Source organism: Zalophus californianus, chromosome 9, assembly GCF_009762305.2.
Source record: "Zalophus californianus isolate mZalCal1 chromosome 9, mZalCal1.pri.v2, whole genome shotgun sequence".
Taxonomy (NCBI): domain Eukaryota; kingdom Metazoa; phylum Chordata; class Mammalia; order Carnivora; family Otariidae; genus Zalophus; species Zalophus californianus.
This window is the reverse complement of record NC_045603.1, coordinates 38,137,888-38,151,114: the sequence shown is the minus strand read 5'-3', so window position 1 is coordinate 38,151,114 and position 13,227 is coordinate 38,137,888. Positions and strand designations below refer to the sequence as shown.

The 13,227-nt window shown below is 34.1% G+C and overlaps 1 protein-coding gene across 8 annotated transcripts in view; it reads left to right on the top strand.

Annotated features, from left to right (window-relative positions):
• The window catches only part of PTPRQ (protein tyrosine phosphatase receptor type Q), a 243,858-nt gene that overhangs the window by 103,517 nt on the left and 127,114 nt on the right, over positions 1-13,227 (top strand). For all 8 annotated transcript variants that reach the window (XM_027595088.1, XM_027595090.1, XM_027595089.1 and 5 more), the window contains 2 exons: positions 8,611-8,771; positions 9,475-9,620. In XM_027595088.1, the coding sequence (XP_027450889.1) occupies positions 8,611-8,771; positions 9,475-9,620 (307 nt within the window). The remainder of the gene's footprint in view (positions 1-8,610; positions 8,772-9,474; positions 9,621-13,227) is intronic.

Genomic DNA, 13,227 nt, shown 5'->3' with positions numbered 1-13,227 from the left:
ATCACATTTGATTTTTAGATGGTGTGCACAGAAATCTGCTTTAACTAATTGCATTTTTAAATGATGTTTCCTTTTAAACTTTGTTTTGTGCAATAGCTTTTATCATTTATCAAGATGATAAAGTAGCATTTTTTCCCTCAGTTATGTTGATAAATTATGCTTATATATGTCTAAACGATAAACAATCTTTGCATTACAAGGGCAACCACCATTAAATAAATGAATTCCTAATAGAGCAGTTATTCTTTTAATACACTTTAGATTGAGGTGTAGTATTGTAGTAAACTGATACAAAGCTCATTTACTTACTTTATATAGATCTTCCTTGACTCACAATAGGGTTACATTCTGATAAACCCATGATAAGTTGAAAGTATCATTAAGTCAAAAATGTATTTAATATATCTAATCTGCAGAATACCACAGCTTAGCCCAGCCTATTTTAAATATGTTTAGAACACCTACATTAGCCTACAGTTGGGCAAAATCCTCCAACACAGACCTACCTTACAATAAAATGTTGAATACATCATGTAATTTATTGAATACTTTACTGAAACAGAATGGTCATATGGATACAGAATGGTTATAAGTGTATTGGTTGTTGATCCACATGATAGTGTGGCTGACTGGGAGTTGTGGCTTGCTGCCTCTCCCAGTATCATGAGAGAGGATCCTACTGCATATGGCTAGCCAGGGAAAAGGTCAAAATTTAAAATTCCAAGTACACTTTCTACTGAATGTGTATTGCTCTTCACACCATCATGAAATGGAAAAATCCTAAGTGGAACCATTGTAAGTTGGGAACCATCTATAGTTGAATTCAACTTGGATTTGTTTAGCAATTTTGCTTCTATATTTTTAGTAAAATTTAACAGTAGTTTTCTTTTTTTGTTTATAAATCTTCTAGGTGAATGCCATATGAGGTATAGCTAAAAGACTGGAGTGAAAGTAATGTTGAAAATTCTAGCTTATGTACAAATCTTGGCTTTTAAATGTTTCTCATTTTCTTAGTAGTAATTTTGAGAAGTAATTCTGAACTAGTCAGTCTGACAAATGTTTATTAAACTCTGTGGGGAGATAGAAGATAGAGAGAGAATTTAAAAATGATTGTAGACTAATTGGAGATAAAGTATGTGTGTGAAATAATTCTAAAAATACTTGCTAAGTAGTATATTAGGAAGTCAGCTTTTTTTAGAATGTCATTGGTCAAATAATTTCTCCTGTAACATAAAAGTTTACCTTTTGAAATGGCCTTCTATTTGCTCAAAGTATGCTTAGTTCTGTTGCTTTCAGTTTTCTAAAATATGTTCACCCTATTAAAACTACCTGTTTGAGCATACAATATAGATCAATAATCAGAAAGGGAAGGTTGTAAAGATAGATTGATAAATCAGGAGAACATCTCATTGGAAACAGTACAGTAGTCTCCCCTTTTCTGCGGTTTTGCTTTCTGCAATATCACTTACCCACAGTCAACCACAGCCCAGAAGTGGATGATCCTCCTGACAAATCATCAGAAGGTCAATAATACCCTAATGCTGCATCATAATGCCTACATCATTCCCCTCGCTTCATTTCATTACATAGGCATTTCATCATGTTACATCTTCACAAGAAGAAGGGTGAGTACAGTACAATAAGATATTTTAAGAGAGGTCACATTCACATAATTTTATTATAATATATTGTTATAATTATTCTATCTTATTATGGTTGTTAATCTCTTACTGTGCCTCACTTATAAATTAAACTTCATCATATGTATGTATATATAGAAAGAAACGTAATATAGATAGGGTTAGGAACTGTCTATGGTTTCAGGCAGAAATCCACTGGGGATCTTGGAATGTATCCTCTATGGATTAAGGAGGACAATTTTATATGAAGGCTTGGAGGCATATGAATGAACTGTGCCAGGAAGTTGATAAGTAGCATTGTAGAAATAGAATATTGGGGTCAAATTGGGCTGGGAGAGATATGAACACAGGTAGAGGAAGTGGTTCAATACAAGGATGCACTTGAGTTGTTTAACTTGAGGTTTCTAGTGGGATGTTAAAAGCTCCATCTCAGTTCTATCTTGTTAGTCATTTTTCTGAATGACCTGGATGAACGTGGGTGCCAAGTCATAAACAGGCTACTTGTGGGCCACCTGTGCTTTGTTGGACCTGTGAACTGTTAATAAATTTTGAAGAATTCTGTCAGCATTTAACAATGAATAGATCTCTAGTAAAACTTCAGGTTCCTTTGTTTCTTACAGAAATCGGGAAGTTTGCCATATTCCCTGTGATAAAAATCAGCTGGAGTTGAATAGAAGCTGTCTTTATATGGAGCAGTTGCTTGGCAATTTACCAGAGTTCCCACTACACCCTGTTTCAAATCCAGTCTTCTCAGTCATTTATTTTGCTTGGGTGGATCTTGAATTTTTACACCCTCAATTTAGGGGTCTTTAAATCACATTTGTGATATGTACACAGCTGGGAGAGATTGTGATTTCCTTGCATTACAGACTTGGGGAACAAAACATCTTGGAGAGGTAGGCAAAAGGGCCCAAGAGGGATAGTGTAGTCGTAGTATTTTGGGACAAATGTGTTAAGTTTCTTACCTATGTTATTTATTTTTCATAAAAATATCATAAAGAGAATATTATTGCCACTTTGTAGGTGTGGAAGCTGAGTTCTGAGATTAAGGAGTTACTTAAATTTACAGAGCTAGAAGATGACAGTAAGAATTCATACCTAGATCTTAGTCCTAAATCATGCACTTCTCAAATCACTAGGAATAAGTGTTATAACTGGCATTTGTTCTAAATGCTCAGCAGTATACTTATAGGATAAGGGAAGTCTTAGTTTGATAAAAGTATTTGTAATAAACATTTATGGGGTTATAATAAATTCAGCTTCTTGCATCAACTCATGTGGGCTATTTCTACCAAAAAAATCACTCGTTTGTTATTGGTCTGCATTAATTGATATATTCATTGTGAGGGAATAAGTATACTGTTTCATATGCAAACCATTTGGTTACTGGTCTCTGTCTATAGTGTATAGACAAAGTAGAGCTTGTTCAGGGAGGAATGATGCAGATGGTGGAAATACTCAGGATCAAGGCATGTGAGAAACTGCTGGGAGAATGGGAAGAGGTTTCAGTCAAGACTTTTAGTTTCAAATGACTAGACCCAAATTAAACTGGCTTACACAAAAATGGGAATTTATTGACACATGGCTGAAAATCCGGGATATACTAATTGGATGTAGGAGCTCAAATAATTTCATTAGATGTGGTTAACAGTAGGAAGCTTGCGTGCGTAACAGCAAGACAGCCTTATATCTTAAGCATAATGGTACAGGAAGAAAGCAGGAGATGATGAAGCTAGGGAGGTGGGCAGCACAGATACATGGATTTTTGAGGCTGGAATAAGGGTGTACATATATCTCTATCTGTCCATCTATTGGGAGAATATGAATTTCAATATTGTACAGGATTTAAAATTTTTATTTTAACCCTGTACCCAAAGATCACACTGCTAGAGAAAATACTCCAAGGACTTTCCACTCCCCTTGTAATAAAATTCAAACTTCTTCTTCTGGCCTGAGGAATTGCATCCACTCTCGGGGAATGAAATCTTTTTCCTTCAGCTCAAGCACAACCCTCCTCCTGTCTTCTGGTCCTTAATTCCTTGTGTCTACTCTAGGATCATGGTTTATAAATGGCTCCCCAGCTTCAACCTCATTCTCTTTATGGCTTTTTCCTTTGATCTTATCTTGTCTTTTCTGCTAAAGGCAAACAAACAAGACAAAATCAAGCCAAATCAACCAGCCAACCAAATGATGACAATAAGAAAACAGCGACAACAAATAAATACCCTGCTTTCACTCAGACTTTCTCTGAAACTCTGGAAGAGCTTTAGGATCATAGACTGTGCAGCAATTTTGTCTTACTAGTTTGGGGTTGTTTAATACATAATTGTGAGTCTGTTAGACCTACTCAACTATGCAGGGTAGTTGTTCTAGAGTAAGGTGAAACATAGAAGTGTAGGTTCCTTATACTGGGAAAATTAGAGTGAAAATCACTGGTTCATAGAGGAAGAGAATATTTGACAGAGTCAAGTAAGTGGATGCTGAAATTATGATTGGACGTGTTATTTAGTGAGTACAATATTTAATCTAGAATATTTATATAACAGCAGATTATAGCTTTGAAAATAAATACATAGGAATGGACAAGGATGGATATGTCATTTGGTTAGATTACCCACATGGAAAAAAATACCAAATGATGAAATTTAGAATTAAGACCATGACCTTTCAAAGGGTCTCAAACCATGTGTAGAAATCCATTCATGTTCATGCTTAGGGAAATGGAATTTGTTTCAGTCTTCCCAGGTGGTTTTGGTGCTCAAGATTCCTTCACTGGCAGTTATTGCTTAACATGATCTTGATGTGATAAGAGATGAGAAAAGAAAGTTCTAAACCAGACCAAAGAAACTGCTCTTCTACTCTAGAATTTCCTTTATGCTTAGACGTCAAAATGTGCTCTGTTTTTTGAAAAAAAAAATCATAATGAGGAAATAACTTCATTTTAAAGACTCCATTAATCCCATCCCAAGACATTTTCTTGGTGTTACCAATGAGTATAGACAGAAAAACTGCATCCTATATTTATTCAGAATAGTTCCAAGGTCATTCAGATTCTTTTCATGTCTCAAATTCAAGAAAGCTTTTAAAATGTTCTAGTAAGTTTCTACAATTAAATCAGTAAAACAAAGGCACTGAGGACTCCCCTCAAGTTTTTTTTTAGTTTGAAAATTTACACTGACTAGGAGGTTTGCCTGATGTTGAAAGTTACCTATTTTAGAGATTAAATATTGTTGGCGTTTATATTCCTTCCATTTCTACACAGTTCATACTTTTGGATATGTAAGACTTAGATCTGTTTTGTCAGGGAGGCCTCCATTCTTTCCCTCCCCACCACACTCAGCTCCCTATTCTGCTCACAAACCTTACAAACTAACTTTCTAGGCAACAATTTCCTACATCTTTGGGAGCTATGCTTTAGTCTCCTTTTCTAGATGTTACCAATGTCAAATTTTACAGATTTATTTATTTTTTTACAGATTTAATTTTTTTGCTCATCTCCTTTTCTTTGCTGTTAGCCACTGGTGGGGCGGGTTGGGGAGAGGTTTTGTCCTTGTCCTTAAAGGGATCCCATTGTATGAATTAATTGTTTTATAATTATTTACCATTTTGTCTATTTTGAAGACAGGGCCTAAATCTTACTCATATTTATTTCTAACATAGTTCCTGAATAAAGTAGATGTTCAATAAATTTTGTCAAATGTTGATTGTATACATATCATTTCTAAATTCAGAGGGGCTGGGGAGGTATCTGTCCTTTGTTTGGAGCACTAATTGGAAGAACAATGCCTTTCTAACTCTAATATATATTGTTTTCCATTTAAAACATTACAGTAAAATATAGAAAAGGAAATGTGTTATGCAAAAAAGAAAAGAGGACCACAAATGACCAATATACATATGAAAAGATATTCTGTCTCACAAATGGTTAGGGATGTATAGATTAAATAGATTTTTGTTTGGTCAAGCTTGCAGTAATTAAGAAGATTAATATCCAGACTAGTAATAAGAGTTTGCCGAAAGATGTGCTCTCACACATTGTTGTTGTGGCTCTAAATTATAATCACTCATAGTTTGGAAAGGAAACAATTTTGGAACAATAATAATAAGAATTTAAAAAAAACCATTTGATTCAATGATTACACTACTGGGAATTTAACCTATAGAAATCCAGGTGCCATTATGAAAAGGCATTTGTGTGAGAATGATTACTACATCATGGTCAGTAACTAAAAGAGAAAGAGAGAGAAAGCAACCTAAATGTTAATTTTATAGAAGAATGGCTGAATAACTATGATATATCCAAATTAGGAAAAATAATGGTATAGGTCATTGTTATTATCACATAGATCATATAAGCAAAAAACAAGCAAGATATAGAAGAACATATACTTTTATAAATGGAAATAAAACACTCGAATGGAACACCTAATATTCCTATTATAGTATTTTTAAACTAATAAGAATAAAACAGAGATCTTTAAGCCAGTTAGAACCAAAAGATTATGGCCGTGTCAAACCTGGGTTTCTCATGCACGGGACGGAGTGTGACCCATCTGAACTGCAGGGCTGCTCACTGAGACTCCTCCTTGGGGTGCAGAGAGCTCAGGCGTCAGCCCAGAGGTTCATGGGTCTTTCCTCCAATCTGGCAACTGCATAAGAGCAAGGAGGATGGAGTCAGATCCTCAGGGACAGCAGCACTTCTCTCTCATTTTTACTTCCAAATTCTCAGTTATAGAGCAAACTGTCTCTTAATCTATGTTCTGAATTTGGATCAGAAATTGAAATTTCAGTTGAAGTTTACTGATGCTCAGATATTTTTTACCTTAGTCATTAAAATATCAGCAAAAATCCTAAGCTCCAAAAGAAAAACAAAAAAACCTGAAACAGCAAGACATATCAGTACCTGAAATATTCTGTTAGTCCTATTTTGTCTCAGGGTAAACCAGTATAGATGTCGAAACTATATCTGTACATGCTGAGGTGGATTATTGGTTTTGTTATTCAGACAATTTATAAAGACTATCTTCTTCTTACCAACATATCTGGAGATGAGACAGAATTTACTTTTGCCTTGCCTTTTCCAGGTAATTGCCTCCATTCTACATTATTTATGGAACATAATCAGGGTTTTTCTTCTTGTAGGCTTAGTCATCTGCATTACTTTGTTGTGAAGGTCAGGGCAAGAAGGTAGTGATGCAAGGCAGCACATAGCATTAAAAAATATGCTTGACAAGGAATTTTAAAAATAGATAAAATGCAATTAGATTCCTTTAGCTAATTTCATAGCTTTGGAGATCTGAATTGGATTAACCATACTGCAGCGTTCTAATGACCTGTGACCAATGACAGGAGTATGGAATTGGGTAAAGTTTCTATGACAAGGCATCTTTCTCCGAGACTAACAGCCACAGCATTAAGTTCTAAAAGCCCCCTCCTGGGTCTCAGTGAAGTCCCTACTGCTTCTGAGAGACACTGTCTGATGGAACTGTTTCAAATTGCTGAATAGCCTTGCTAATCCTGCCTGTCTCCAGTCACATATTCCGAATCCATATTTTTCTCACTATGGTAAGCTTTCCAACTACTTTTCAGATAACTGTACTTAATATTTGGAGTGGATTGACACTTTTGTAATAGTAAAACCATGCCTGAAATGTCTGTCTTTGTGGATACTCTTAATTATTTCAATGGCAAAGAGAGAGCATTTTATATCCAGAGGAAATATCCATTTACTTCTTGGGTGCTTTGTGATACAGAGGAAAAATGAGATTACACGAGAGATACTTTTTCTGTGATGTTGATCATATTCCCTTACTTACATTCTTTCATAATTAATTTTATTGCTCTTAAAAATCTAAACTTCTTTTTTTTGAAAGATTTATTTATTTGAGAGAGAGGTGGGGGAGGGACAGTGGGAGAGAGAAAATCTCGAGCAGACTCCCCACTGAGCACAGAGCCTGAAGCAGGGCTGGATCCCAGGCCCCTGAAAGGATGACCTGAGTCGAAATCAAGAGTCAGACACTTAACTGACTGAGCCACCCAGGTGCCCCTAAATTTCTTTTTAAATGCAGTTTTCAGTACCCCTATATACATGTTCATTCTTTAATTTAGATTCTAATCTATACTTAATTCAAAACTATAGAAACTCTACGACCATGACTGAAAACAAATAATTGTAGTCTTATGTTACTTAGCAACATTTTGTTCTTTAGATTTTCTTTTTCCCCTTGTGATTTCAGTACTTACTTGGAGAGTTTTTAATCAATAATTATTTGTGTTTTCTTTTCTGGAGTTACATTTTAAATACTTCTAAGATTTAATTGGATGAAAGACATGAGCTCTACCTTTTTCTTTTTTGTATATTATACATACATTATTTTCAGTTTGTTTCCAGTTAATACATAATTTATTATAAATTAATAATTAAAGGGTAATTAATATAATTAATAAATGAAAGATAACCCATAAGCTCACTATTTTAGATGATACTACTATTCAAATATTTACTATTTTTTGAATTGGTCTAAGGTAAATATTACTTTTGTACAATATATGAAAAGTGAATTTGACAAATAAAGAGTATAAATAAGATGTTGCCAACACTTAAAAAGAACAAATATTTGAACAAACTAAAACATGGGTATGAAAGGAGTAGTGTAATTATTTGGACTACACAGTATTCCTAGAGCTCCATTGAAATCAGTCCAGGTAAATTCTAATATGAACATCTTATTAATGTTGATTGAATCACTAAATATACTTGAAAACAAAAGAAATTTATTTATTGAATTATTTTGAATTTCACTCTTTTCAGCATTTCAGCATTTCAGAGTAAGTGGCTTCTTTATTCTGTTAATCTGGGTTAAGATATTTCTGTGCATCAGTGTTGCTTATTTTTAATGTGCTTGTGCTCAAAATGTATATGTAATGTTTAATAGTCAATTATACAGATAATTTCTTTTTTTTCTCCCAGGGATAGATCATCATTAAAAGCTATTAATGTAACTGAAACATCATTAGAGTTCTCAGATTTGGACTATGATGTTGAATATAATGCTTATGTAACAGCTAGCACCAGGTTTGGTGATGGGAAAATGAGAAGCAGTATCATTAACTTTCGAACACCTGAGGGAGGTGAGTTCTTTTGGATGTAGGCCAAGTAAAAGAAGATCCTACTCAGAAAAAAGCATTAAATATTGAAATGTATTATTAAATAGCTTAATATCTGTCATTGTTTTGGAGGCAAAATGGCTTTTTGTTCATTTCCTAGCTGTGTGATGTTGGGAAAGCTAATCTCTCTGTGCCTCAGTTTCCTATCTGTATTAATGGAAATGATATATACCTAATTTACAGGGTCCTTATGAGGATTAAATGAGTTTATATTTGTAAATGCACTCAGTACAGAACTTGACAGTAAGCATTTTATGTATTTGTTAAATGAAACAAAGTAAAATGCATGAAGTCAGCTCTCTCCCTTTGTTCTCTATTATCAGATTTCAAGATTCTAAGTTAAATTAGAATTTCGTATTATGTGTTTTATATTGGAGACTTGTTATAATGTTTTGTTTTGTTTTTTTCAAATACAGGGCAGTAGGCATATTTTAGAGCTGGGATTGTGTTTTACCAGTAAGAAATCTAACAGTCCTCTGCTTGGATGTTGCTATGATATAGTGTGAGAGGGATGACCCAATGAGTCTATGGATTTCATTTCTGACTTCTAATTTTTTTTTTTTAAAAACGATGGTCATCACTTACCAAAGACAGGTAAAATTTAGAACATTTCAGACGTTATTTGGAGCCACAAGTACAGTTTTCTGTTCAATTGTGTTTTTTATAGCACCAAGTGATCCTCCCAAAGATGTTCATTATGCAAATCTCAGTTCTTCATCAATAATGCTCTTTTGGATGCCTCCTTCAAAACCTAATGGGATTATACAATATTATTCTGTTTATTACAAAAATACTTCAGGTACTTTTGTACAGGTAAGACCTGAGTTTTCTTCTAGTTCTTTATTTATATCCTTCAGTTTTATTGATGATGACATAGACTTGGCCTGGTAGAAAAATCACTTATCTTACACTGATAATTATGCATAGACATTTTATAAAACGCCCATTGACATTGAAAAAATGTGATGAGAAACGTCAGATACATTTTAATCTAGCTATGCATGCTCCCACATTTCAAATATATTGCTAACAATGAGGCTGCCACCTATTTAAAATTCTATGTATAAATATGGCCCTTAATTCTACTTCTCCAAGAAGTGTTCTCTGAAGAATTGTTGGTTTAATTTACCCTCAGTTATTTCTTAGCTAAATTTTTCCCTTTTGTTTGTATACAATATAAATAGTTTTCAAGTTTAGATGTGTTTGTGTATTTTTTTTTCAATTTAAAAATTTTTCAACTGCCAGCAGGAGGGGTTGTTATTATTATTTAGTATTAGATGTAATAAAACCACTAGTAATGTGGTTATTTAACTTGAAGTATACAGGGTTTTAGGATCGCAGTTTTCTGATGTGAATGATGGTTATGAAAATAGCTAAAATGCATTTCATGTAGAGAAGTATTTTCAATTTACTCAATAGAAATCCTTTATTTATCCAAACTAAATATTTTATAGAACTCTAATAAAGGTAAAAATTAGGAATGGTTGTGATTGAATCAGGAATGGAGAGAGTTGGAATATAATTTGGAAAAAACTAACTTCAAAGAAATACTACAATTTACAATCTCCGGAAATAAAGTATCCTTTATTGTATTGTTTGCTTTAGTGTATCTATGATGCAGTTTAGGCTGATCAGTAGTGTAAGAGCAGAATTTTACCAGCCATCTCAGGACTAACCTAGCAGTGAATAAGAGAAAGTCAAGGTTGGTTTGGTTTTTATATTCTGCTCAAGGCCCTCTAAAGGTAGGGGTTGAATAAGTGTGACTACTTAAAACTTCATGCCAAAAGCAAAACTACTTTATACAAACATGAAGATATACATAGATATGTATATATTTGTAGTTATAGATGTAGACTTTTTAAACAAATACCTTAAGAGCAGAAGAAGAAAGGAGGATCCTTTTTCCCCGCTTCTATGTACATTAAGCAATTTTTGCTATTCCTTCTTGTTCTACCCTATTTGGAGAAAAGAAATGGGATTAGTGTGCAATTTATTATTATTTTTAACACAGTGTTGTTTACAAATTTAACAATGTGTCATTATGTCACAGAAGCCATTCAAAATGCAGATTTTTCTTCTTTCATGCATTTAACAAAAATATTGCAAAGTGATATCAGTAGTTCTAAATCTTAGCAAAGGTTTTGCCTCTGCACAATTTATCTTATGACCTATATACAAAATTCTATTTTGGTTCTCTTTGTCCACATCTAAATAATGAAGTGTAAACATCTAACTATAGTTTCAACATGATCTTATGAGCCTTTTTACTCAAACCTGGGTATATGATACCATCCCATTTATAATTCATCTATCTTAGAAAATGTAATCTTTTATTAAATAATCTTAAGAATGCTTTTAAGTGTGACAGCTGCAAGGCACAGGCTAATGATGTGAAAACATTTCTCATATTGCTTGAAGTTCATCCGTGCTTTAATTTGTTTCTCCAGTTAGTGTTAAATACAGCATCTTCACTTCCTAATTTTCTATTTTGGGTTGGCAGAATAGAAGAAATCCTCGAAATGAAAATTATACAGCTAAATAAGTGTTATCGCTTTTTTCTTCCTCCTCTTTCCCACAGAACTTTGTAGAATACTTCATGCACAGTACATCATATTCTGCTTTTCATTCCTGGTATCTGCTTACTTGTCTTAGTTCCTATGCCATAGCAAATAACTTGAAGAAAAGAGTCATGTGACACGTATCTTTCCATCCCCCAAAGTCCTCTGGTACTGTATCATACATAGGTTTAATGCTCAATGAATACTTTTAGTTGAAAGAACATAAAATTATTGTAATAGACCAACATTATTTTTGGTACTTAGTTATAATGATGGAGCATTTGAGTTTGTGGTGAAGTGATTTTTCCTTCTTACCTTGGGGAATTTAATCTCTCTGCTACCATTTGTTTTTCCTTTGCTTGCTGCACATTGTGTTTAGTAGAGTGTATTAACTCTTCCACATTTTCACTTTTACCCACTTATGTCATATCTCCTCCTGTGCCTGACATAGGGTCTTGTTATACTAACACAATGCTAAATGAGTACTGTACTGGTGGATTCATCAAATTTGGAAGCTTTCACTATATAACTTCTGGCTGCTTTTATATATACAAAGTAACAAGTCTTAATTCAATAATTTGAGCTGAAAGACAGGTTTTTTCCAAAAACAAATAAAATGACTGAAATGATCATCTGCGCAATTGATCTAATTCCAAATTTTTTACATGTCTAGGCATGCTAAGTCACATATTCATCAGGAATGACTTCTGGATGCTTCAGAATAATTCATTTCTGAATAATCAATAGGTAATTTATTATTGGTAATCAATAGGTAATTTATGACAGGTAATCAGAATAAGTTCTATAACAAAGAAAAATTAAAATTTATACCAAAAAGCTATATTAATATATTTTTCATTACATACTCGTGACTTACTTATTTCATAACTGGAAGTCTGTACCTTTTGATCACCTTCACCCATTTTGCCCACCCCCTCCCCCCTGCAACTCTGGCAACCACCAATCTGTTCTCTGTATCTGTGAGTTCAGGGTTTTGGTTTTTTGTTTGTTTTAGATTCCACATATGAGTGGGATCATATGGTATTTGTCTTTCTCTGTTGGACATATTTCATTCAGCATTATGCCTTCAAGGTTCATGTTTGCTGTCGCAAATGGCAAGATTTCCTTATATCTTTAAATGGCTGACTAATTAATTACATTAATATTTTTAAGAGATACTTCATGTAAGCCAGTTATTCCATGTGTCAAATAGATATGTTAAAAGATATTGAAGTTTACAGATCATATTTTGTGTGAAATTGTTATATTGTTTTAACTTATCTGTTCCTAAATAAGCAGCCACAAAATTGAGGTAGATCTTTTATTACACTCATTCTTCCCTCCCTTCTCCACCAAATACCGGCAATGAACCACAAAACTTTGCTGAATTTAATTTTTTGATACATTATAGAACCATCCTAACTATAAACTTTAGTCAAATTGACTACCCTAAGTTTTTCATTTAGATTTATTTATTTATTTGAGAGAGAGAGAGAGTGTGTGTGTGTGAGAGTAGGGGGAGGGGCACTGAGAGAGGGAGGGAGAGAGAGAATCTCAAGCAGACTCCCCACTGAGCATAGAGCCCAACGTGGGGGCTCATTCCAGGACAATGAGATCATGACCCCAGCCAAAATCAAGAGTCGGATGCTTGGGGTGCCTGGGTGGCTCAGTCAGCTAGGCGTCTGCCTTCGGCTCAGGTCATGATCCCAGGGTCCTGGAATTGAGTCCCACCTCAGGCTCCCTGCTAGGTGGGGAGTCTGCCTCTCCCTCTCCCTCTGCCTCTCTCTCTTTCCTCCCTCTGTACCAAATAAATAAATGAAATAAAAAAAAGGAGTTGGATGTTTAACTGACTGAGCCACCCA